The sequence below is a fragment of the Emydura macquarii genome, unplaced genomic scaffold, assembly GCF_026122565.2.
Source record: "Emydura macquarii macquarii isolate MOO-44397 ecotype Brisbane River unplaced genomic scaffold, CSIRO-AGI_Emac_v2 contig_2636, whole genome shotgun sequence".
Taxonomy (NCBI): Eukaryota; Metazoa; Chordata; order Testudines; family Chelidae; genus Emydura; species Emydura macquarii.
Genome location: NW_027132773.1, coordinates 45334156 through 45359788, shown reverse-complemented (window position 1 = coordinate 45359788; position 25633 = coordinate 45334156). Strand labels below are relative to the sequence as shown.

The 25633-nt window shown below is 40.7% G+C and overlaps 1 protein-coding gene across 2 annotated transcripts in view; it reads left to right on the top strand.

The window, feature by feature from the left end:
- The window catches only part of SEMA3D (semaphorin 3D), a 197834-nt gene that overhangs the window by 99119 nt on the left and 73082 nt on the right, over positions 1–25633 (top strand). For both annotated transcript variants that reach the window (XM_067564559.1, XM_067564560.1), the window contains exons 4-7: positions 8700–8762; positions 10978–11097; positions 21265–21358; positions 25006–25134. In XM_067564559.1, coding sequence (XP_067420660.1) covers positions 8700–8762; positions 10978–11097; positions 21265–21358; positions 25006–25134 — 406 coding nt within the window. The remainder of the gene's footprint in view (positions 1–8699; positions 8763–10977; positions 11098–21264; positions 21359–25005; positions 25135–25633) is intronic.

Here is a 25633-nt window from a genome sequence, read left to right as displayed (position 1 = left end):
GAAGGGCTGTGAAGCTAAGACAAGCCCCTAGGGTCTGTGAGACTGTTCTCGCTTGTGTTTGATTTTGGTCTTTGTTAGTAAAGAAAACCCTGAGATGAGAACTGGAATCAAGTTGTTGTTAGGAGCTTGCTTGCATCTGCCCCAGCTGCTGGATCAGCCCAGCCAGTTTATGCACAGTCACAGAATAAAATAATAGAATATTCAGGTTTGAAGGGACCTGAGGAGGTCATCTAATCTAACCCCTGATGACATTCGCCTCCTTGGTGAGGCATGACAAGATCACCTTTGCATTGGAACTCGCTTCCCCATATGCTGAAACACTTTGCTTACTCCCAAATCACATAGAAACATAAAGCCCAATGACTTGGGTGAAAGAATCACTTCACCTTTCATTCATACTCAGCCACATCTGTGGCAAAAGCCCAGCAGCCTTTAAACAGTGCCTAGCAACACAACAGACCAGGACATAATGTAAAGAATACCTTATCTGACTGGAACCACACAGGAATTTTAGTTAGAAGAGAATGTATCTTTCTTTTCCTTTTGTAATGCCTCCATAAATTACAGGGCAAACATCCCTCCAACACCCTATTCATATGTCACTGCTTGGCTTTTAGCGTCATGAATAGTTGGTATGCTTCCATCTTAAAGATTCTGCTCATCTTAGGCTTTCCTCAAATTAAGGGAGGGTGGGATTTGCATTCAACTGCAAGAGGTGAGACTCACATAAAAAGAGGTATCATTTTCCCCAGCAATCATGCTGAACGTAGTTTTCCCCTTGTGACAAACAAACCGTGGGGTAATTTCTACTCTCATTTCCAGTGGGAGGTCGGGGGGAGGGAGAGGGGCGGAGAAGCAGAGTAACTCCACTGAAGTTAATGGAGTCTTTCCAGATTTACACTGGTCCATCCCCCCCCTAATTTTCATATGTGCCTTTAGTGGATCTCTGACCATTTATTTTACAAAAATAGAAATACTAGGAAAAGATAATTTTATTTTAATATGTTGATTGTTTAAATTTAATCAAATCCTAAGGTAAAAATTCTTACATGTTGATATCTCACTATCATATTCAGACAGATTCAATGCAAATTCTACACTACTTAACCTTTTTTTTTTCAATGACCTGGAAGAAAACATAAAATTACCTCTGATAAAGTTTGCAGATGACCCAACAACTGGGGAAGGGGTAAATAATGGAAGAGGACAGGGCACTGATTCAGAAAGGTCTGGATCACTTGGTAAGCTGGACTCAAGCAAACAATCTGTATGTTAATGTGGCAAAATGTAAATATAGACATCTAGGAACAAAGGATTTAGACCATACTTACACACAATGGGAAGCATTGACTCTGAAAAAGATTTGGGAGTCGATAATCAGCTTCATCTGCGCTCAAGTGTGATACTGTGTCCAAAAGTGCTAAGGACATGAAAATCTCATGAGCAGAGAGGAATCGAGAGGGGATTTTGACCATTTCTGATGTCCACAATTCAATAAAGATGTTGATAAATTGGAGACGGTTCAGAGAAAAACCACAAGAATGATTAAAGGATTAGAAAACATACTTTATAGTCATAGACTGAAGGAGCTTGATCTATTTAGCTTAAAAAAAGAACGGGTTAAAGGGTGACTGGATTACAGTCTATAAGTACTTATATGGGAAATATATATTTGATAATGGGTTCTTCAGTCTAGCAGAGAAAGGTATAACAATAGGTAGAATTCAGACTGGAAATAAGATGAACTTTTTTAACAGTGAGGGTAATTAACCATTGGAACAATTTACCAAGGACGTGGTGGATTCTCCATCACTGGCAATTTTAAATCAAGGCTTGATATTTTTTTGGGGAAAATATGCACTTGGAATTATTTTGAGGAAGTTTTTTGGCCTGTGTTACGCAGGAGGTTATTCTAGATGATTCCTTCTCGCCTTGGAATCTATCAACCTATGAATCAAAAGTCTCTGTAGCTCCCACCACTGTCCTCCAATCAGAGGTTACTTTCTACCAGCCACTTGACAGATCATTCCCATATTTAAGTTACAACATGTTTGTGAAGTGTAACATCCAAGCAGATAATTTCTGTCTTGCTTCCAGGGCCTATTTACATGGATTGATTATGTTATGAATGTGGGCGGTAATGGGGAAGTAATAAAATGTACTGGTGCTGGTTCTGTCCTCTCCAATTGGTTTTGTGGGGATGTAACTCCACTGACTTCAAGTTACTCCTGAATTAGGTTGAGCAAGAGGAGAATTGGGTTCCCTTTTGAGTAGCTTGCTTGCATATAGTGAAACATTTTTTCCAGTACCCATTTTTCAGTCAGTAATAAAATACTTGACTTTGAAAAGCCCTGTGAGATGCAAGTCTGTGAGTGTACATTTCAGGGTAGAAGTCAGCGAGTCAGGTGTGTACATATCTGTTGAATGCGTGAAGATGTGTGGCAGATGTGCACTAAAGAATTAGAGTTCAGAATATATGCCTGACATTTTAGGGCGTTGCAGCTGTTAAATCTTGATGCCTTAGTAAAACTAGTAAAAAGGAAGCAGAGTAATTATTTAAAACATTAATTATGGGAAGAGATTTAAATAAGGAATTTACTTTTCACCCTTCTTTGTTTATTAATGGTCTACAAAAATCTTAGCGTTAAGAGTACCGCCAATACAGTAGGATCCTGTTATAAGAGCTGATTTGGGCAACCCTCCTTTAATATTGGTGTGTCTGAATGATCATTGTGTTCAAATCAATAAAAAGTGAACTTCCCAAAGTGGAGACAGCATAAAAGTATTTTCTTCCTGCTGAGTAATATGCAAAAAGGTGTGAAATTCTTTCCAACATTTGAAAAAATCTAAGAAAATTACTTGGAATTTCTTTCTATCAGCTGCTCACTGATCAGTGAAAACAAATGACAATCACCTCAGCACCAATAGGAAATGATTTCTGGAAATTTAATTTTTAATCCACAGAGCTGAATAACACTGCAAATAAAGTCATATGCCATAACGTTATAATATTAACTTTCTGGGCATGTTATTTAGACATTCATCATACCTTTTATTGATGCTGCATGTTCTTTCTATCTTAATAAGTTCTTATACAGAATTCTTCAACCATATATTTCAAAGTGTTTTATAAAAGAGAGACCAGTAGCATTATCCCCATTTTAGTGATGGGGAGACTGAGGCACAGAGCAGTAGCATGCATGATGTGAAACAGGTCAGTGGTAGAGCTAGGAACAGAACCTTTGACTTCTGACTCCCAGTCCACTGCTTGAGAAGTGCCTGTCACCTGCTTTATAGTCATACTTGCCCAGATTATGAATTCTTTACTCACACTGTCAGTAGTTCCCATAACTGTAGTCCTTTAGACTTTAATAGAGTTTATCTACATAAGTAACTGCTTGTCAAGGAGCAAGAACTTCATAGCTGGGCCCAAAATTATCCTATAGGACCTTCTAGCCCATACTCCTGTTTGTGGTCCTGACATGAATAGTTCTATTAATTTCAATGGGACTGTGCTTGTGAGTTAGGGGTGAGAGGTTTGGTGTGTAATGATCAGTCTGCCTTGACATTTTATGGATGTGTTTCAGGCAGGTGCAACAAATCGATGCCAGGTGTTTACAGATTGCTAGTTCTGTCCCAGCCATTGGCATATTGACTAATCTTGGGATCCCTTCTCGGTGGATCTATACACTAAGCTCCTACTAACATCAATTGGGATATTGAACTTTTCATAAGAATATTACATATGTATGTTTTGAACCTTCTGCAAATGAAAATCTGGCGATCAAACACTTGAGCATTATAAGCATTAGTTCTTGGCATGCCTATAAATCTCTGTGTACTGTATATCTTAACATAAGATTTGTTTTAGTGTCATTAGCCAAGTTTCTCTCTCCCTGTCATTGTGGGTGAAATCCAGCCCTCTAAAGTGGGCTGTGCATCCCCTAAACCCTCAAAATAGGGATGAAGTGGTCCAACCTCTTTACAGGACTAAATTTCACCCAGTGTGTGTTGTACATGCCTCATGCCCACCACTTGGCTGCATTGCAAGGGTGTTGCGTGTACCAGTTATAAAGCACTTTGGGATTCTTCCAGACGAATGGCACTGTTGCCTCAATTCAGCAAGATACCTAAGCATATGCATAACTTTAAGCACATGAGTAGTCCTATTGAAGTCAGTGGGACTACTCAAAGTCAATGAAGTTAATGGGGCAGCTCAAATGCTTATTGTTAGACATGAATGTAACTAATTTATTTATTATTATTCAGTTATTTATATTGTGGTAGTATTTAGGAGACTCAGTCATGGACCAGGGCCCTATTGTGCTAGGTGTTGTAAAACACAGAACAACAATAAATAATAATACCCAGCTCTTAAGGAGTGTTTTTCATCAGCAGATTAGTATAATTATTTTACAGATGGGGAAACTAAAGCAGCGAGAGGTGAAGAATCATGCTCAAGGTCAACCAGCAGCAGAGCTAGGAGCAGAACCCTTATTACCTGAATCCCAATCCAGTGTGCGCTCCACCTGGCCACAGTGCTTCTCTGCCCCAAGCTCCTTACAATTTAAGTTTAAGGCCACACGTCTACAGACAAACCAGTGAAGAAGCAGAATGAAACGATAAGGGTCAGCATGAGAAGCAGTTGTCTTAGCTGCTGCTGCATTGAATTTCTTGCAGAATTGAGGCCTGTAGGGATGTAAAATAGGATGCAATTATATCATATAATTTTTTATATATAGATTTCTTCTGAGTTCATTTTTATATTTACAATTCCTTTCTCAGAGTAAAAATAAATGTTTAGAAAAAGAGAAATCTTATTCTTCTTCAGAAAGTGAGTTGCTCTTGAACTAAAAGGGACATATGTGGCATCTAGTGTTTTGTTGTAATCAGAAATCAATTTACAGATACACTTTAAAATGGTATCTAATTTATGATACATTTATGTATTTTTAATTATGTATTCCTGGGAGGTTTTCTTTCATCCTGCCAGCAGAGAACTTATTAGCCTGCATTTATTAAGTATTTTTAATTTCTTTTTTGTTAGTAAATTTAAGAAAATATTTGTAGAATTAATTAAAAATAATAATAGAGTACATTTTGGATCACAGCTACGTAAGTTGAAATCATGAAACTATAAAGGCAGCTTTGACCTTTGGATCTTCATTATAGGTACTTTCCAAGAAAAATTAATGATTAAAAGACAAATATACCTTCCAAGTAGATGGATTACATTTTTAATACAATTACATTCTTCACTTAAGTTAGATAGCTTTAATTTTCACAGGTATTTAGGATAAGATGCTCTTCATGCAATTTATAAAATATAATTGGTGGGATATATGGAGTGGAAACTAATTATTCTAATCCAGAAATAATTATCTAGATTTGAAAATAATTCTGTAATGTTCCTAGTGCAACCTCATAAAAGGTTTTAGCAGGACATGCATAGTAGCATTTGTCCATGTTCATATATCCGTATCATGAAACTGTTTTTGTTAATGGTCTTCCCTTTGAGGAATTCCAGAACAAAATGGTTTGGTAGGTAAGAGACTGCAACACTTATGTTTTGCATTGATTGCATAAACTGATATATATCTTGCGGAACAAAGTCAGTTTTGTTTTGACCTTGCCAGTCCAAGCCATCCATAGATTGATAGATTTGCATATTTTAAGGTCATAACAGACCATTTGATTGGCTAGTCTGACTTTCTGTATAATATAGATAATAAATTTTTGTCCATTTATGTCTATATTAAGCCTATATTAACTTTTGTTGACTAAAGGATATCCTCCAGAAAGGCATCCAGTCTTAAGTTTATATCTGGGATCTTGGAAATGCTTATGCAGATAAATAACTTAATGTACATGAGAAGTCAATGGGCCTATTCACATAAGTAAATTTATTTATAAGGGCCAGTGTTTGCAGGAACAAGCCCTGGGGAATTATGTATGGTTTGACCACATTTAGAAGTAAATGAGCTGCAGCTCTGTGATCATAATTTATAGTTTATTATGGAATCTTCTTGATCTGTTACATTTTAGAAATAGTAGTTTCAGGGAACCTTTCATTTCTCACATCAAAAGTAAACAAACATTCTATTAAATCTTTTGTGCATAATTGTAAATGGATTGTAAAGCTGCAGCACTTAGCTACCCTTCAGTGGCTGATTTATGTCTTTAGAATGCTAAACTCTGAGGCTGTCAAGTAGCCAGGATGTAAACAAAGTGAGTCTTCTGAAGTCAGGATTGACTGTGTCCTTTTCCTCAATCAGCTCAGCAATGAATGCTCATGTCCCAGCCTGATCTGTCATTTTGTATAACAAATGCTATCATGCCTTAGGCTTCAGCCCTGCAAAAGAATCTGCCCAGGAATTAGGGTCCCTACACTTAAATTTCTTATCTTGCTTACGCAGGGGCCCAATGAAACCAATGGCATCTTCCCCCAGCAGTCACCCCAGCATCTCACCCTGATGACCCTGCCTCTTTCCCAATACTTTCTCCCAAACATTCTGACGCTATACCTCCTGTGTGTGACCCAATGTGCTGGCATGTCTGATTCAGACCATCTGACCTAGGTACTTATGTCATCTGGAGCTACGCTCTGGAAGAGCAAATTAGAGCTACAGTTCCTGAGGTGACATTATAAGGCCTTATATTTGCTTTAAAGTAAATATTGCTGTTAAGGGTTAAAGTTTATGTAACTTATTTTTCTTTTACTAATAGTTTCTTACCACAAAGGTAATTGTAAATGAATGACTGTATTTTTACAGTAAGGGAAATACATATGGCCTGGTTGCACATCCCTTATTTATATGGGAGTGCAATTAATTTCCTTACATAAGGCCAGCACGTCCCATTTCTGGCTGAGAGGAGAATAAGAAGGGCTGGAATGCAAACAAGAGAGGCTGTTCTCAGCCCAGTTTTGCAGACTTGGGAGGTTGGGATGGTTCAGAGAAGCATTGCACATAAACATTTGGAGCAAGATCTTAACTTGTGTTAAGGCTGCTTTGGCACCTTCAAGCTGTGCTATTGAGCTGGTGCCTGGGAAGAAGGGACATGGCTGGAATGTGCTGAATTCCAGTGACTCCCAATTGCAATAATGGTCTCTATGGGTCTGTTACAAACTGACGTAGTTTAGAGTAGGCCTGGGGATCTGAGGAGCAAAAATAGTGCCAGAGAGCTACTTAAGTCTCCAAGCTTAGAGATCTTGCTCTGAGCACAGCTCACCTACACCCCAACATCCAGAACCCTAAGCTTTTGGATGTTTATCTGAATTGAACCCTAATTCTGAACCTTTCGAAGCTCACCATTATTGGGTATAAATCATATTGCCCTTTCTTCCAGTTGAAATTGTACAGAGGAATGTCTTTCAATTCAATTACCGTCAATTCAACTCCTTAAATCCCCTGTCGGAAATAACTTGTGTGTGTGTGTGAGAGGGTATGTCTGTATTGGAAAATAGGCCTTATGTAATGTCTGTTCTTTAATATAACAAATCTAAACTCTTAGCCACTGTGGTGTTAAGATTTGATAAAAGTGTGATCCAAGACGAACATTATGCTATAAGAACCTGGCTACTGGTAAATCACTTTTGGGCCCCCAAGGCATGAGGCATTAGATGTTTCCTAACTTGCATTTGATCAAGTTCTTGCCATATTAAATTCTTTCTGTCCCTTAGCTGTCAATCAGAAAAAAATTCCTAACAATCAGGCTGTCTTAAAATAATAAAAAACAGAAATAAAGATCCCTGGTCAGCTCAGGGCAAATAAATCATGTTGGTTTTAGAAGTCTACTTTTCCCTGTCTCTCCCCCCTCCTTTGTATTTATCAAAAGTTTGTGTTTCCTTGTAATCCAGATGGATTCATATATATATTTGACAGTGCCCTCTTTTGATTGCTTCATTGAAATAAATGGTTCAGCCCCTCAACTGGTATAAATCAATGTAACTCCATTGACATATGCCAGTTTATGCCAACTAATGATCTGGGCCAATATTTCCAATAATACTAACTTCTATGTCTGAATTCTAAATGTATATGAAAGAAAAGAGACCTATTAAGTATGGCATGTAATTCTGCCCTATGCACATATATCATTTTCTAAATCTACATGCTTACTATGATTCAGTTCCTGCTGATGGGTCAGATTATTAAACCATGTGCTATATATTTCTGACAAATGCCCTTTTTGTTCTAAAGATTTCAGTAAAACTATTCTTAGCTTTTCAAACAAAACCTCTTTTCATATTAAAACTGGCAGAAACAGCTAATATATATATTTCTCTAACCACTTTGCCAGACCTGTAGCCACTAGGCTAAATTGACATTCAGTGTAATTCCATAGATTTTAATCATTTTACTTTCAGGCTGAATTTGGTTTGTCATGTCCTTGAGAATCAGACGCAACTCATTGCACTAAAAATGCAAATGAATTATGGAAACAGGTAAAGTGTCCTAGAGGTTACCTTAAAATGGGTAAATAAAGTGAAGAAATGAACAAAGGAAAGGCACATTGTATTTAAAGTCTGTACAGTCATTGTGATAGTCTTCAAGAACTACATATTCATATCACAGTTCTTTAATATAGATAAGGCTATTTGAGTTGTTTTTTGCAATAAAGTACTTCAAACAAAATCATAAAAAACAGTGAAATGCTGCGCAGTCTGTGGTCCTAAAACACCTTTAAATGCATTATAGATTTACTGGCCTGCAACAAAAGAGAAAGTGGAAGTATGCAAACTAGCTGGGAAAGATGCCCAGGTAAGTACAGAACATTTTTCTTTACTGGTGCTGGTAACACTGTATAGCTATATATTTGTTTCTAAATATGTTAATTTGACTATTAAGCAGCTATTGAGAAAAAGGCTGGTAAATACACAGGCTGTTGTATGCACAAAAGACACACCAATCATAGTTTAGCCTTTTTCTTAAAAAAATGCACACAATTGTTATTTAAATCATTAACTTAAAATAGTAGTTTCATCTCTATTTCAAATACTGATGTTTCAAGCAGAATATGGAACAACACCGAGTAGAGGGAGTGCTTAGCCATCAGTATATATTAAATATTCAGCTACAGAATGTATTGAGAGGTGAATCAACTCCATTACAGAATGTATCCTGTGAGTTTCACTCACTATAGTCCTGATCCAAAGCCACTGAAGTCAGTGGGAATCCTTCTCTATATCAGCCTCGTTTTGTCAAAAGCTCTTGTCCCCATCAAACAGTCCCTTCCCTTGGGAAATATACTGAACACAGCTTTATTGCAATTCATTAACAAAACATCAGACTTGTATATTTACAAATTAACTTAATTCATAAGCAGCTGCAATTAACACCAGTCTAAAACAAAGTCCCATGGAGTCATGAGCTTTTCTCTAGTGCCACGATCCCCTTTTCTATAAGAATGTGCATCATTCTGTATAATGAAAAGACTCCCTCATCTCTCTTCTGCATAGTGAAGAGAATCCCCTCATGAACAAGAAGAAGCTCCATCAAGAAAGTGAAGCTTACCTCACCCATATGCATTAGGTTTCTTCCCCTCTCTTCCCATTAATCGTCTGGCCTCCAATGGGCATTTTTGTTACACTTTATGCCTGAGGAGGTTCCATCTGGGACGCTAACATAATGGCTGTCCCTTATCTCTATAATCCACCAGATCTGAACAACCCCTGCTCTAAGCTCTGGGGAAGTTCTGATCCCAATCTGTAAACAAACTTTGTAGCTGGACCTATCGCTGTGCTCTTGTAAAAGAGACACAGCTAGAGGGGTGAATGTTTTGTGACACCTCATAGGTATCACCTACTACATAGTCTCTTCAGCTTTCTTCCCACCTCAAGGGTTAGAATGCAGATATATTAACCTGGAAATGAGCATCAGAACTGCTTGCTTGCTTCCTTCTTTTTCCCAGTTAGGACAAGACTGTTGCTTGCCCTTTACTTCCACCCCATGCTATAACCTTGCAATGGACAGCCACAATCGAAGTCATTGCACTGCTGAACAGCAAGGGCCAGGACTGTCTAGTGACAACATTAGTGCTAACTACCCCAAAGGGGTCATAGACCTTGTGATGACTGGTGTGTGTGTGTGTGTGTGTTTTGCCTTTCTGCTTATCGCTTCCTGCTTTCTGTCCCTGTTCCTCTTTGTTTCTTGCTTCCTGAACTCAGTATTCCAGTTACTGGCTTGTGTATATGTGTACATACCATTGGATGTGTGCAGTTACTCAAGGACAACTGCTACATACCTGCCATTTGGACCATTATGATGTTTTGTTCAGACCATTGCTGACTTAATTGATTCATGGTTATTATTTGTTTTGATTGACCACCTACCTCTGTGTCTTGCTTCCGTTTCCTTGTGTTTTGAGATTCCTGTTTAGGGTGCATCAGAGCATAACACATCTGCCCCAGTCCTTGCTGGTCAATAAGGAGGGGCCAATGCAAGGGGAGTACATACATAATGCACCCTTTGACAGTTTGTTGCAGCCCTGAGGACTGCCATGCTGATGGAGGGCTTCTGCATCTATCCCCACAATTAACCTTTGTCTGTTAACGCTTGCACTGAGTCTTTAATTGGAAGAAATTATAGGGGAACCAATGTGGGGCCCACCACATTTTTGGAATCAGTTGCCAACATTCCCATTTCCAGACAATTGCTAAAGACTGGAGCTTTATTACAACAAAGACTGGTACAATGATCTCCTCAAAACCATAGTTTCACCATGTACTTTGTCATTGTTCATGGCTTTATATCCATATAACAAGAATGTAATCAGTACAACATATAAGTCATTGCCTGATGGATGTCCCTACAGTAGTTGGCCAGTGCTATTGCTTTAACTGTTACAACTTTGTTTTAGTGCAGCTATTGCTTATCGAATGTAGATGTGAAAGGAAAAATAAATAAGTGACCAAATATGAGTGTTGTTCTGTGTATGGTTGTAAAGTATTAATCTTTCCCCCATTTTTCACAACAGACAGAATGTGCAAATTATATCAGGGTTCTTCAACCCTACAACCGGACCCATGTTTATGTCTGTGGCACAGGAGCCTTCCACCCTATCTGTGGATACATTGAACTTGGAATACACAAAGAGGTAATTTAATCCACTCACCAATAGTGCATGACAAGAAATGGCTTTAACCTTGCTTAGCATCCATCATTTATTTTCAAATACAGAGTGAGCGATATAAAAAATGAACTGACAGCAGTTTGTATAAATAGCAGGGTTCTGGAGGGTTTTACAGGTCATATAAGAACTCATGTTCTCACATTTGATGTGTGCATATTGCACTTGAACAAAGCTCTTTGCCCAATAAGAATTAATATACAAATATCTTTAGAGTGACACTTTCAAATGATTAATTATGTGAAGAGCACATTTAACCCAGATGTCTTCTTTTCTAGCAAATCCTTTTCCCACTTAGTTGTTCCTATTTTTCCTTCCCTGCTTTCTGGTCACCATTGCAACACACTGCTTCTACCAATGAAAGTAGCAGCTTCTAAACCCACTGTCATCACCACTCCATGGGCCAGCTTCCCTTGGGAATGGAAGTGCTCTTCAGCTTTGGGACTGTCTAAACCACTCTGTTTTGCTCAGTGCATTCACCAGTTAGGGTGAAATCTTGCAATCCCCACGCCTGGCTTTGGAGCCACCCATTCCGAGTGGGAATAACACATTTTCTGTTGCACAGGGGAGTAGTGAAGTGGAAAGGAAGCAGAAGGGAGATTGTGTGGTGGCTTTTTGCTCATGACGCTTGGAAAGTTCTGGGGATGGAGATGGTGGGATTGATTATCCACCAATCACAATCAATTTCTGGATCTGTGTGCTGAGCCTCCAGAACACGGCAGGATTTGGGGCTGGCAAAGTTGGCTTAGTTTCCCTCCCTTTGGACTGTGAGTTTGCCTCAGGTCCCTAACCCATGTTCTGGAGGCTGGAGAGGCCAGTCCTGAGGGTCTGTCACCAAACAGCCTTCTGGGGCTGTCTTATGGGCCACAGTGCTTCCTGGAAACCAGCCCTGGCTCTGATATGCCCTTTTTCCAGACATGCATTCTGTGCCAGGGCTTGCGAGGAGGTTCTCAGAAGGCTGTCTGCATCAGTGCCTGCACTGAGGGAATCCACCCATGGCTGAACTGAGACTTACAGAGCTTGTTTATGACATTCCAGCCCTTTTACTTAGTATAAAGGCACCAGAGCAAGGGTGAAGTCCTTACCCTGGTCAGATATATCTGTTTGGGATGGGGTGGGAGGACTGAAGGGGATTTTTCCTCCTCTCCCCTGGCATTCCTGCACGGGGCACAGGCAAAGTATCTTCAAGCTTGGTTCAGACTGATTCCAACACTTTTGCCTTCACAAGCTCTAACCACAGCTCCACCATCCTGCAAAATAGTCCCCTCCCATGTGTCTGTATAGTCTGCACCTTGTAAAATGGTATAACAGGCCTCCGTGACAACAGTGGCAATGTGCTAGTCTCACCCCACAGAGTATAATCTATCCATTAACCTATAGGGCTGGAAGAAACTTCCCCTATAGACAGATTATTCCACAGTTGTCCAGTATAGGGATTTTTTCCCCCTCCTCTAAAGCAACTGGTACTGGACAATGTTGGAAATAGGACATTTGACTAGACCGACTAGCCTGATCCATTAGGACAAGTCCAATGTTCCTGTGTATCTGAGGGCAGAAGAGGCCTATGTTCACTTTTTCACATATCTAAGATTTAAAAGAGAAATTAGCACATTTCAGTGGTTCTGAAATAAAAGAAAAGCAACACTATAATAAACCTTGCTTTTTTTGTCACAGCATTTGAAACAGAATTCTTGGACTAGCTAGATGCAGCTTTTCTCCCTCATGCCTTTGCCCCCTCTGCTTGCCCTCTGCATCCCTAAGGAGTGCTCATTTCTCCCATTACCACCCAAAGCCTCACATGATAGTGCTCCTTGCCTACAGCCTTGTTTAATCAAGTGCAATGTAGCAGTGAATGCATGAGGCACTCATTCCCTTTCCTCCTGCAGCATTTATCGAACATGCTAAATCCACTGCCTCTGCAGCGTCTCACTTAACTCCTGAGAAATGAAAAGTCAGGGGCCAGACTGTGCTAGCCCTTACTCCCCCGCAAACCCATTGACTTGACTGTGGCTGCATGGGGCTGGTATTGAAGACTGAATTTTGCCTCCTGAGACTCAGAACTGAATTCAGGTGTCTTGCATGGTAACGCAGAGCATTGCCACTGACCCAGATCCTTTCTTGCTTTTTAAAAGTCTGGATTATAATTATGTCTGTTTTGTAATGAACAAACTCCGTCCAACCCTGTTGGATTCTAGACACTAATCTGCTGGTGGGAAAGCAAAGGATCAAGATGTTCTTCCTTTCTCTAATAAGCCTTTGAAATCCGCCAATGTACTGACAACCTTTGCAACCTACCAATGTGTCTGCCAACTGTCTGCTGTCTGATGCCAGTGCTCTGAAAACAGATGAGTCAGAAGAGGTCAGGTGACTTCAAACCACAGTATAAAATCTCCTGTGGCGTCACAGTCAGATTTAAGAAGATTAAAATCCCAATCTTGCTCCCATTGAAGTCAAAGCCAAAACTTCTCTTGACTGCTAGTTGAACAGGATCGGGCCCAATTTGTGCCTTTTGCCACAGCTTTCAAAACGGTGTTAAAAGCTTTGGTCAGGTTGTGTGTTAATCACCTGTGCTCTGTACTGGCTACCTGTTGATTTCCGGGAGAAGTTTGAGCTATTTGGTTTTGATGTATAATACCCTAAAGGACTTGTGTCCTGGTTAACTTAGAGACCACTCTTGTCCATATTTGATACTGCTGGAGTTGTGAGCCTCTGAGGGGCTCATACAAACAGCCACCTAGTTGAAATAGGAGTGGGATGGTAGCAGACCATTTGCAGCCTGTGATCTTTATCCTCTGAACGCATTTTCTCCATCAGGATGCCTCAATCCACTTCGGTGACCTTCTGAGAATACTGCCAGGTTTACCTTAAGTCCCCCAGGGGTGGCAGGGGGCATTATTTGAGGGAATGGGGTGATTGGAGGGGTGCAATATGTTCCTTGATTGGGAATGATTTGATTCTTTCCAGGGAGCTTAGTTAATAAATATTCTGCAGACACTGTTTGTGTTGCTGTGTTTTCATATTTTGTCATAATCCTAGAGAATATATGGATAGACATAATAGGAAAAATCTGAAAAAATAAAAATGCCGGCCGTCGTGTCACCTAAATGAAAACTTAGGCCATGTCTACACTAAAAATTATGTCAACCTAAGTTACATTGGCATGCAGCCCCTGAAGTTATTGCATCTCTTATGCACGTGCACACTTTACTTCTTGTGTTGGCAGTGCGAGTCCTCACAACAGGAATGCTTGTATCAATGCAGAGAGCAGTCCATGATGGGTAGGTATCCCACTGTGTAACTTGCCACCATTCAGCACAGGGAGTTTTGGGAAGTTTTTGCAAAGGCTGATGGAGCTGAAACAAGTCATGCAGGGATGACTGGGAGCATGGGGTCAACTTCCCAGAATGCAGTGTTCTCCATCTCATAATTTCATCTGCATCACATAATATTTCACAACTTCTTTTCAAAATCCACAAAAACCTACACGTTCCCTCCTCACTGTCTGTGATCTCTGGCAGGAGCATGGAGTCTGCATAGCTCTGCATTGTCCTGAGTGTGGCAAGCGTAGAGCACATGTTCCTGCAGTATTTACAGAGCCACAAGAAGAGCCAAGATGAACATGAAGAACTTGATGATTCCTTGGAAGCTAGATTGCAGTGGGACACAGAAAGAAACAATTCAAGGTCGTTGGTGGCATTTACAGAGCACCTGGAGATGGGGTAGTGCCGGTTCTGGGCCTGAGAAACAAGCATTGGCTGGTGGGATCACATTGTCAGGCAGGTTTGGGATGACAAGCAGCAGTACTTTTCGGATGCACAAGGCCACATTTCTGGGTCTGTGTGCAGAGCTTGCCCCAGTCCTACAGCACTGGGGCACCAAAACGAGAACTAGACTGACAGTTGAGATCCTGGGAGACCTAGCCTACCCCTTGCTCCCATGGCTCATGAAGCCATACATTGACCGCCTTGAGAGCACCAAGGAGCACTTCAACTACAGGCTCAGCATGTGCAGAATGACCGTTGAATAAGCCTTTGGTCGTTTGAAGGGTCACCGGCATTGTTTACTTACCAGATTGGACCTCAGTGAGAAAAATATCCCGCTGGCTGTAGCTGCCTGCTGTATCCTGCATAACATCTGTGAAGCAAAGGGAGAAAAGTTTCCACTGGGGTGAGCAGCTTCCAGGTGGAGCGGCTGTCTCTGCTGAATTGGAACAGCCAGATACAACACGAAGCTCTGCAGCTGAGGGAGGCTTTGGAAGACCATTTTAGTAATGAGCCAGTGTAGTGTGTGTTGTTGTAGTGCGCTCTACCTGGCCTTGCTCTTCTGTAGCCCTGTATGAATCTTGTAGCGATTGCTCTGTATGTAGGACTATAACATTGTCAGTGCACCTATTCATATTGTCTGTGAATGGTGTTATGGGTTCTGTGACACAGTGAAGTAATCGGAATTTGGTGGGTGTCACATCTGCTCAGCACCAGCCAGCATATGTTGTGAACTAATAAAGATTAATCTTGTTTCAAAAAATAGAATTTTATTCTGTAACATGAACCAGGCAATTTAAAAAAAAAATCTAAAACTTAATAAATTAAGGGAACCAAAACTTAGGAAAGGGGGGAAAAAACACTCCAGTTCAGGTACACATACACTGACTGTGGCTTTCACAGGTCAGTGTATATGAAGCTGTGATTTTCTTTAATGCCCCCCTCAAGGTGGAGTGATAAGGGAGTGCATCACCCCCTGATGCCATGTGGAATGTTGAGGTGGGGTATAGGGAGTCCCAGTATTGAGTTCTTTATGGGTACAGTGTGAGGCAAGTATGGGACTGTTGAACCTGCAGGTCTACAGAGTCTGCAGCATTCAGTTTGTTGTCTGAGAAGCACAAGCATCTCCCGCTGCATGTCCCTCTCTGTTTCCTGCACCTTTCTCCTCTCCACTCTATCCTTCTTCATGCTGTCTGCAAGGGGATTCCCTCGGGCCCTGGTCTCATTCTCTGATGTGGCACTGGCTTGCAGGATCTCCTGGAACACTTCATCCCGAGTCCTTTTCTTTCCCCTTCCTATCAGGTGTTCCACGGATGTGGAGGGGGAGACCCTGAAGGTCACAGTGTCAGCAGCTGCAGAAAAAACACACAGAAATACTATTGTCAATGTATTCACCATGAAAATTGAAACTTAAGATACTGAACTTACTCCCCTTGCTCCCCAAAAGTTGTAAGCACTACATGAGTAAGCACTACTCATTTCTACTTGGCATTGATAGAACATGGCGCCAGTCACAGCACCAGCCATGGTGAGCATGGCCCTTGGGGGGGAGGGGTGATGAAATGAAGGTGGAATAGCTCACTGTCATGATTATAGTTATACAGGGCAATGGAACTGAATACTGACACCGTTTTCCACAGGCGGTGGTGATTGTAGCTGATATCTCACTCTAGAGAGCTGATAACTGCTCTATGTGTCCTCCTCTGCCTCACTCTGGAGGGAATGAAAAGCAGATAGCAACTGTACTTCTCTTGGTTGTTCCACGTTCTCTTCCAGCACAAGTACAAAGGATTAAATCAACAGATGTGTCGTGCTACTTTGGGGGTTTCGGCCCTGTACTTTCAAAGCAAACTGCATACTTACCAGAGGTTCATTCCTCTGCATCAGGCTCGCCCATGCTCGACTGTTGGGATGCCCTGGCTCATTGCCCAACTGGATCCAATGGTTGCCTGTCCCCCATATTCCTCCTCCTCCTCCTCATTCACCGCTTCTTCCTCACTGTTCATGGTGGGGGCCCGTGACTTGGGCTCCTTGGAAGTATTCACATTGTTCCTGGGGGTGGTCGTGGGGTCTATGCTGAGGATGGCTTGCAGTACTTTGTAAAAATGGCAGGTCTGTGGCTCTTCTCTGGATCTTGGCCTTCTGGTATGCCTGTTGCAACTCCTTGGCTTTCACTCAACACTAATGCTGGTCCCTGTTGCAGACTTGCTCCTAAATCCCCCAGGTAATCTATTTCTAGATTTCCATGTTTCTGTGGCTGGATCAGAGCTGTGCTTTTGCAGCCTCTTCTCTCCACAGGCCCAGGAGATCCAATACCTTCTGTGTACTCCAGGCAGGAGCATGTCTTCATCCTGTACCTGGCATGGTCAACTGGGCAGTTGCACACAACAATGGAGAGCTGCTAGGCATGCTCACCAAGCCGGGCAACCAGGAAAAGGAATTTCAAATATTTGCGGGACTTTAAAGAGGAGGAGCAGCTTCCTGTCTCCCTGACCCCCTGGGCAGCAGAGTTCACAATGGTGACCAGAGTGGTCAGTGTCAAGCATTGTGGGACAGCGCCTGGAGGCCAGAACAGCCGATGTAAGTAACACAGTGTCTACGCTGACACTGTGTGTATGTCTACACAGCAACTAGACACCTGTGGCTAGCCTGTGCCAGCCACCTTGGGCTCCCAGGGCTCGGGCTATGGGGCTGTTTCACTGCAGTGTTGACTTGTGGGCTCAGGCTGCACCCTGAGCTCTAGGACCCCCCACCTCACAGGGTCCTAGAGCCTGGGCTCCATGCCAGGCCCAGAAGTCTACACAGCAATGAAACAGCCTCTTAACCCACACCCTGTGAGCCTGAGTCAGTAGGCATGGGCTAGCCGTGGGTTTTTCTTTGCTGTGTAGACATACCCTGTGTCAACCTAACTTTGTTGACTGTGACTCCGTTCTGCTCGGGGAGGTGGCTATTAATTCAGCTTAGTGGAGTGCTTATAGCGGCAGGAGCCAAATTTAAATGGAGACCCATCCACAAAGACACAAGCATATGCTGCCTTGCATTGAGGTAACCGTGCAGTGTAGACCAGGCCTCATTACTGATGGAGTCCGATTGTACATGGTCCTCTCTGAGTGTATAGCTAGCATGCCCTCCACACCCCAACACAGGGTGGAGTAATTTAAAACAAGATGATTTAAATCATTCATTTAAGGCACTTAATTTTTTATTTTATTTTTTAAATAATTGCTTTAAATCAGGTTGCAACGTTGTAAAACTAATTTGAAAATTTGCACTATTGCAGTTTTAGATTAAAATGTAGGATGAACAAAACTGTAAATGCAGGAGGGGTTTTTAAATGCCACTACTACTAAGGTATCTTACTGCAATTTTACAAAACTGCTACAGGCTAAAAAAAAAACCCATGGAAAATTAAATCCTGATCCAACAAATACTTTAGCAGTTGCATGATTTTACTCACACAAATAGTCAAATTGACTTCAATCAGAGTACTCAAGTGCATAAATTGAAGCATCCATGTTTGCAGCACCACTGGCTAAACTTGGTATTTTTATTAAAACTTTTCCCTAGGTGGCATAACATCTTTGTCACTTTATCACTGAAGCTATTTTGTTTTAGCAATGAAAAGCTCTTTAGACCTTCAGTATATTAACAAAGGTTAGTTTTTTTCATACATACAATCCAAAAAATTTCAAAATAGGGGCCTATAGTTAGGCTCCTAAGCCCATAGTTAGACACCTAAGGGTTGGAATTTCTAAAGCAGCTAAGTGATTAAGGAGCAGAAGGTCCCATTGACTTCAGATTGCAAACCATGTTGGAAGAGTGTAATGTGGTGGAACCATTTCAGCTTTTTTGGCTTCTGACCATTCAATGTAGTGGAATATAGTAGTGGTTGCAAATATAGCCCAGGCTATTTGCTTATCAATTTTGTGTTTGAGTTTGCGCTGTTCTCACAATAAGGATAGTAAAGCATGTCTCGACAAGAAAGTTATACCAGTGGAAACTAAGTTGTTAATTTAGACCACTTTAATCATGGCAATATAAGTCCCTATGTGGATACTCTTAGTCCAGTCTGCATAACTTTGGGGTTTTTTTTGTTTAGCTTATGCTGCTTTGGAAGGGGATTAAAGTAACCCAGAAAAGCCACTCTTAAGAAGAATGTCGATTCTGGGCATTATATTAGTATAACAATAGCGATTAAATGATACAGACATAATTATTTTGGAACAGGGATGTGCTCAGGAATTTAAATTCCATTACTTTTGGAGGGGCACATTCTGTCTTCCTGCCAGGGTCCCAGGGCCCAGAGGAGCTTGTGCTCTCCCCGCCAGGGCCCTGGAGGCTGTTGGAGCATTGTGTACACTGCTGATTATTCGGGGGGGGGGGGGCATACCTTTTCTCCCCCCCTCCCCAGTGCATGCCCCTGTATTGGTACAATTCTTCCAAAGGCCCTCTTGACTGACTGTATCAAATGCTTTTGTCAAGTCAATGCAAGTCCTATGCAGGTCGGAGTTCTGTTCCAGGCATTTCTTCTGAAGTTGACGAGCTGCAAACATCATGTCTACGGTCCCGCTATCTTTCCTGAAGCCACACTGACTCTCAGTCAGGAGCCCTTGTTCAATGTGCTGCACAAGACGATCCAGAAGAATTCTGGTGAGAATTTTGCTGGTTATTGACAACAAGGAGATGCCCCATAGTTATTACAGAGGTGTCTGTTTCCTTTCTGCTTATATAAGTGAACGATGGATGCAAAATAGAGAAGTTATCTCAGTGGTTCGGTAATTCCATGTCGGCATGTTCGCTCGTGTTATAAATGACGGTGAGCCATCTAAACCCTTCCCAGTCACCAGTGGGGTCAAGCAGGACTGTGTGTTGGCCTCAACTCTCTTCAGTATGATGTTTTCTGCCATGCTTACAAGATGCCTTTCATGACTGTGACACCAGGATTGGCCTCAGATAGCGTACTGATGGCAAGTTTTTCAGTCTGAGGAGACTACTGGCAAAGATGAAGGTTTAGGAAGTGACTCTTCATGATCTTCTGTTTGCTGATGACTTTTCCCTGAATGCCATATCTGGGTCTGATTTGCAGCAGAGTATGAATTACTTCTCTTCAGCTTGTGACAATTTTGGTCTCACAATCAACAACAAGAAGACAAAAGTGATGTAACAGTCTGCACCCGGGAAGACTTCTGTAGAGCCTACTATCACAGTGAATGTCCAAATCCTCCAGGCAGTGGACAAGTTCACCTACCTCACCAGTACCCTGCCACATGCAGTTCACTTTGATGATGAAACCAACACCAGAATTGCCAAAGCAAGCGTAGCCTTTGGCAGTCTATGTGCATATTTGTGGGAGCACAGAGTACGGTGACCACATGTCCCAATTTTATGCCAGCAGCATAAATCTCATAGCAGCAGCATGTCCACCGTTAATTAAGTAACCCATAGTGGCACCTCTTGTTCAGTGTGCCACAGACAGTTCAAAGATCAAACTGGCTTGAAACCAAACCAATCAGTGATGTCATGGTCATCTTTGAACTCGAGGGACGAACAACAACAACTGGTATACTTGGTAAAACTTTTCAAGGCTAGAGAAACCCCTAGAGAAGCCCTGGACTTGTCAGCACAGACAAACATTTTGTGTGAATTTCTTAGTGGAAAAAAATTCTCTGTAAAGCTTGAAATTTTACTAACAAATAGGAAACTAATGAAAGAAACAAGTACCAAATCTCCACTTTCATAAGGCTGAAAGTACAGTAATAGCAACATTTAATAAAAAGATTTAAATAAAAATAAGTATTTGTAATTTTTAAAGCCATATTTTGTGATTAAATCATTATTTTTCTCCATCCTACCTTATGCCTGGTGCCACTGCCCAGGTCCTAGCTGCTATGTAGATGGAGATTGGAGCCAGTGAGCTCCAATCAATAGCCTCTAAAGAAGGCAAGGAGAGAACATAGGCTGCACTCATTTAAAGAGTGACTGAGCTGTGCCTGCAATGAGCACTATTCAGGAGTCCCAGGAAAAAGCCAGGTGGAGGCAGTCAGAATCCCTCCTGTTTGCAGCACCGTCTCTCTGTACTCCATCCCCAACAGAGGCCTGTGCCTTTAAAGCACAATCCAGCCTTTAATCTGGATGGAATTGAACAACATCATCAGTTTATTTTTATTAGATTCATTTCTATTAAATGACCGTGATGCATTAAACTGATGAATGTACAAGCCAGATATCAAGCAAATCTATACAGCTACAGACATAAAGACCAGACATGTGACCAGTCTAATACACGGTTATTTCATATATGAAAAGAGCAATATGTCTGAGACTTTCTCTCTCTGCAGAGACGCCTGGCTAATGAATGTGAATTTATTCTCAGGAAATAGTATTCAGACTGGACACGCAGAACTTGGAGTCTGGCAGGTTGAAATGTCCTTTTGATCCTCAACAACCTTTTGCTTCAGTAATGACAGGTAAGACATCAACATTATGGATGTTTCTCCCTTGCGGGTTCATCAAAATTATATTTAACAAAAGACAACAGGGCCAGATCCTCAGCTGGTGTAAATCAGCATAGCTCCATTGACTTTGATGATGCTATGCCAATTTACAGTAGCGGAGGATCTGCCCCAACAATGTTGTTCACTTTGCATATGCTAAAAAAAAAATGAATGCAATAAAGCTAAAGGGGAAATATGGGAGCCAAGAAATGGAAAAGCTGGCAGTAAAGAAATGAGGTGGTGTTATCTTTACGCAGTCATTTCTGCTAAAAAAATAAAAAAATCTGTATACAGTATTTCAAATGACTTGGGGTTTCTGCTGCAATTGCCAGTGTTGTCAGCCCTTTGAAGTCTGTGGACATACATGAAGTAATCTGCATAAATACGTTTTGATGTTTATAATTATTTGAATAGCCGCTTCAGAAGCACTAGGTCTAAGGTCCATTTTCCTCTTGCCCATACTTTAGTGCTGGGTGGTCTGACGTTTGGTGCCATGTAACGTCAGCCTGACCTCTGGATTTCAAACCACTGTAAGAGAGCTACTTTTGTCATGGCTTGATTCAGAGCTTTGGACAATTTTCATTTAACTTGTCCATTAAGTGTATGAATACGAGATAAGACTGAAGCACCGTGACCTTTTCATTTCAGCAAAAGAGGAGTGGTGATAGTGCTTTGAAGTATCAGACACTCGGGGTTATAAAAAGAATATGACTAATGTTCAGCCTTTATTCCAAGATAATAAGACAGATGATTTGTGATCTTGACCCAGCTGAAGGGCCAGCACTTCCTTTATTAAAAACAATAGATAATAGCCAGGGGGTTACCATTCTCAGGAACCCCTAGCACTTCTTAAAGGCCATGAAGTCTATTTTTAAAAAGGGATTCTAAAAACTTCTACTGTTCACTTCTTCCTAATGTGACAGCGCACTCTGATTTATTATTGCACTGGTTGTTAATTTCAGTAGCACTAAAATACTTTTGAGTTGTTTGTTAAGTCTTGTGCAGTGAAGAAGTGGCGTTTCAACTCATTGAAACAATATTTAGAACCTAAGAATTCCCAGGCTCGATCAAAGTAGTGGTCTCTCTAGTTCAGTATCCCATCCCTGACATGGATGATACCAAATGCTTCAGGAAAAGGTATAAGAACCACTGCTGTGGGCAGTTGTGATATCACCTGCGCTTGGGGGAAATTTCTTCCTTACGTATCAGTGAGTTCATGTCCTGAAACATGGGAGAGGCAGTTTGACCTAGTGGTTTGGACCCAGATTGGACACTGGAATGGGACCCACTGCTGCCAAGTCCCTTGTGGCTGCAAGTTGCAGCTGTGCCAATTCAGACTGGAAATGAGGTGTACTTTTTTAACAGTGATGGATAATTAACCACTGGCACACTTTACCAAGTGTTCTGGTGACTTCTCCGTGGCTGGCAATTTTTAAATCAGGAGTAGATATTTTTCTGAAAGATACTCTACTTCAAGCCAGAATTATTTGGGGGAATTTCTATGGCCTATACAGGAGTTCTGATGAAACACTTCTGGCTTTAGAATCTATGAAAAGAGACCTCTGTTCAATTCCTGGCTCTGCCACTGGCCTGCTGGGTGACTTTGGACAAGTCATGTCCCTGCTCTGTGCCTCATTTTCCCCATATTTAAATTGAGTTAATAATACTGACCTCCTTTGTAAAGAGCTTTGAGATCTAAAGATGTAAAACTCTATACAAGACCTAGGAATTATTATATCCTTTATAAAACAGTTTTTATCTTTTGATGTAATTGGGAATGTTCTCATTCTCCTTATAAATGTCTAATCTTTTATTTTTTAATCTTGCAAAACATTTGGCCTCAATATCTTGTGGCAGTAAGTTCCACAGGTTAGCTATACATTATGTTAAAAACTAGTCCCTTTAGCTAAAATATACAAGGGCACATTGAGTGTCTATTTTAGCATATAATCTTAAAAAGCTATGGGCCTGATTCTGCAAATACTGCCTTGCATGAATAGTTACGGAGGTATAACCAAAAGCTTTGAATATCTGCCTCGCCTAAGTAGGCATTTTTATATTATTATACAGTTGCACAAAGCTTTTTAATGCATTTATTATTGATATTGTTGTTCAGAATCCATCTCTTCTTAAAAATTCTTGTCTACAAAAGCCTTTATAGGAAACAACAGGAACTTGGAATGCAGGATACCAAAGAATAAGTTAAGTGCTGAAAGCTCCTTGTCAACAGAGTTAAGTGAGGATGGGCATTTTCTTTGAGCCTTTCAGATTTATCAATCATTGAATGCCTGTCAGTTAGCAAACACTAATTATATCATCCATTCCTCCATTTGACATTTACCTTTCAGAATGTGCTATTGTCACTGCACAAAAGAGGCATGCTGTCTGAAATATGTATTTTAAAATATTGTTATGGAAGGATTCCTTGGAAAATAAATAATACTGATAAAAATAGGTTTGTCTGATTCAGATTTACCAGGGGAGAAGGGTGGTGAGGACTTATTTTTTAACGCATGTTTTTCTCTTTACAAAAGATTATTCACAACAATATTGTGTAATATTAAAAATGCAGTTACTTTCAGCACAGGATGTATCTGCAGAGAGATCACATAAAATATTTTCACCCATGTCAGAATTTGAGTAAGGGGGCCTTTTACAGGTAGTAAACGATTGCTGTGAAATTTGAAGTTCTGCCATTCGTGAATGGATTACATGCATGATAGTTTCCTGTTACAGATGCCAGAAATATGTCATTATATACAAATTTGTATATCATCCTTATTAAATATAACTTCTTATTTTTCAAGAATTAAAGAAATGTTGTGGAATGCACTGGGCAATGGAAAACTTGTAGAGCAAGGCCTTTTGGTTTCTTTTCACAAAAGAGCTATGTTTTGAACACAAAGAGAAAACATTGTTCTGGCCTTTTGTGCGCCTTTAATATTGTGCAGTGCTGAGATGTCATGAAGGTAGGCACATATGCTCTTGGAATTATTTTGGAGAAGTTCTATGGCCTGTGTTATACAGGAGGTCAGATTAGATGACCACAATGGTCCCTTCTGGCCTTAAAATCTATGAACCATACAGAAACCTAAACAGAGAACTAAACTGTAACTGCAGTTGCAGCTGGCACATGGCAATGCATGGAAACAATCTGGGACTTTCATCATGCTTAACTATGAATGGAGTTTCACTATGAGTCAAATCATCATCACCTCACCCAGACAAAGAGGCTCATTTACTTTCAAATGATCAGGTTGGGGCCCTATATCAAAGTTCATCAGTTTTCAGGGCATGAAACACTCAGCTGTATTAAATAATTTAATTAGCACTTAGGGGCCTTTGGAAATTCTCCCTAGATCTCATTGAAAGTCAATGGGATTTAGGCTCTTCAGTGCCTAAGTCACTTTTGATAATAGGACCTACGCTCTGAAGTCACCGAGACATATTTCTAAATGTTATCTTTTATCTAACATTACAGAATCAGAGACTTGGATTCTTTTGAAAGAAAAGCATGGTGTAAAATATGCATATTCTCTTCATGCAACAACACAGGAATAATTTAAGCCATATATACACCACACTTGAAGAAAGCCTTATTATTTCTTTCTCATTTACAGATGAGTACCTCTATGCTGGAACAGCTTCTGATTTCCTTGGCAAAGATACAGCTTTAACACGTTCTCTGGGCCCTTCTCACGACCACCATTACATCAGAACTGACATTTCCGAACATTACTGGCTTAACGGTAGGACACTAAACATATGTTGCTGTTGATTGCGCCGTCTCTGCTTTTTTGAAAGTTCAGAGGCCCATTCTTATTTAAACACATGTATATAAGAAACATAAATAAAGTTGCATTGTTGATTATTTCCAACTAGGGTCTTTTAAAAGTAGAATGGAGAAAATGCTGGAGAAATGCAACAGAGGGGAAAATATTGCAATGGAAGGGAGTTGAAGTATAAGACCTAAGAGTTCTTTCCATCTCTAATCTATGAGTCTATATATAGCACAGTAGTTGGAAATAATGTCATGGCATAAGTGCTTCGAGTTTTTCAGTGTAGTTGGAATAATTTTTTTTTAACCAAACAGTTGCAATCACTTGTTAAAAACTGCTTCCTACAGCGCTTTGAAATGTCAGGCTAAAAATTCCATCTTCTTAGGTAGAACGTCTTTTTTTTTTTTTAAAGGGGAAAAAATACCCTCTGCTGCTTTAAGGAGCAGTTTAAAACCACTAAGGATGCTTT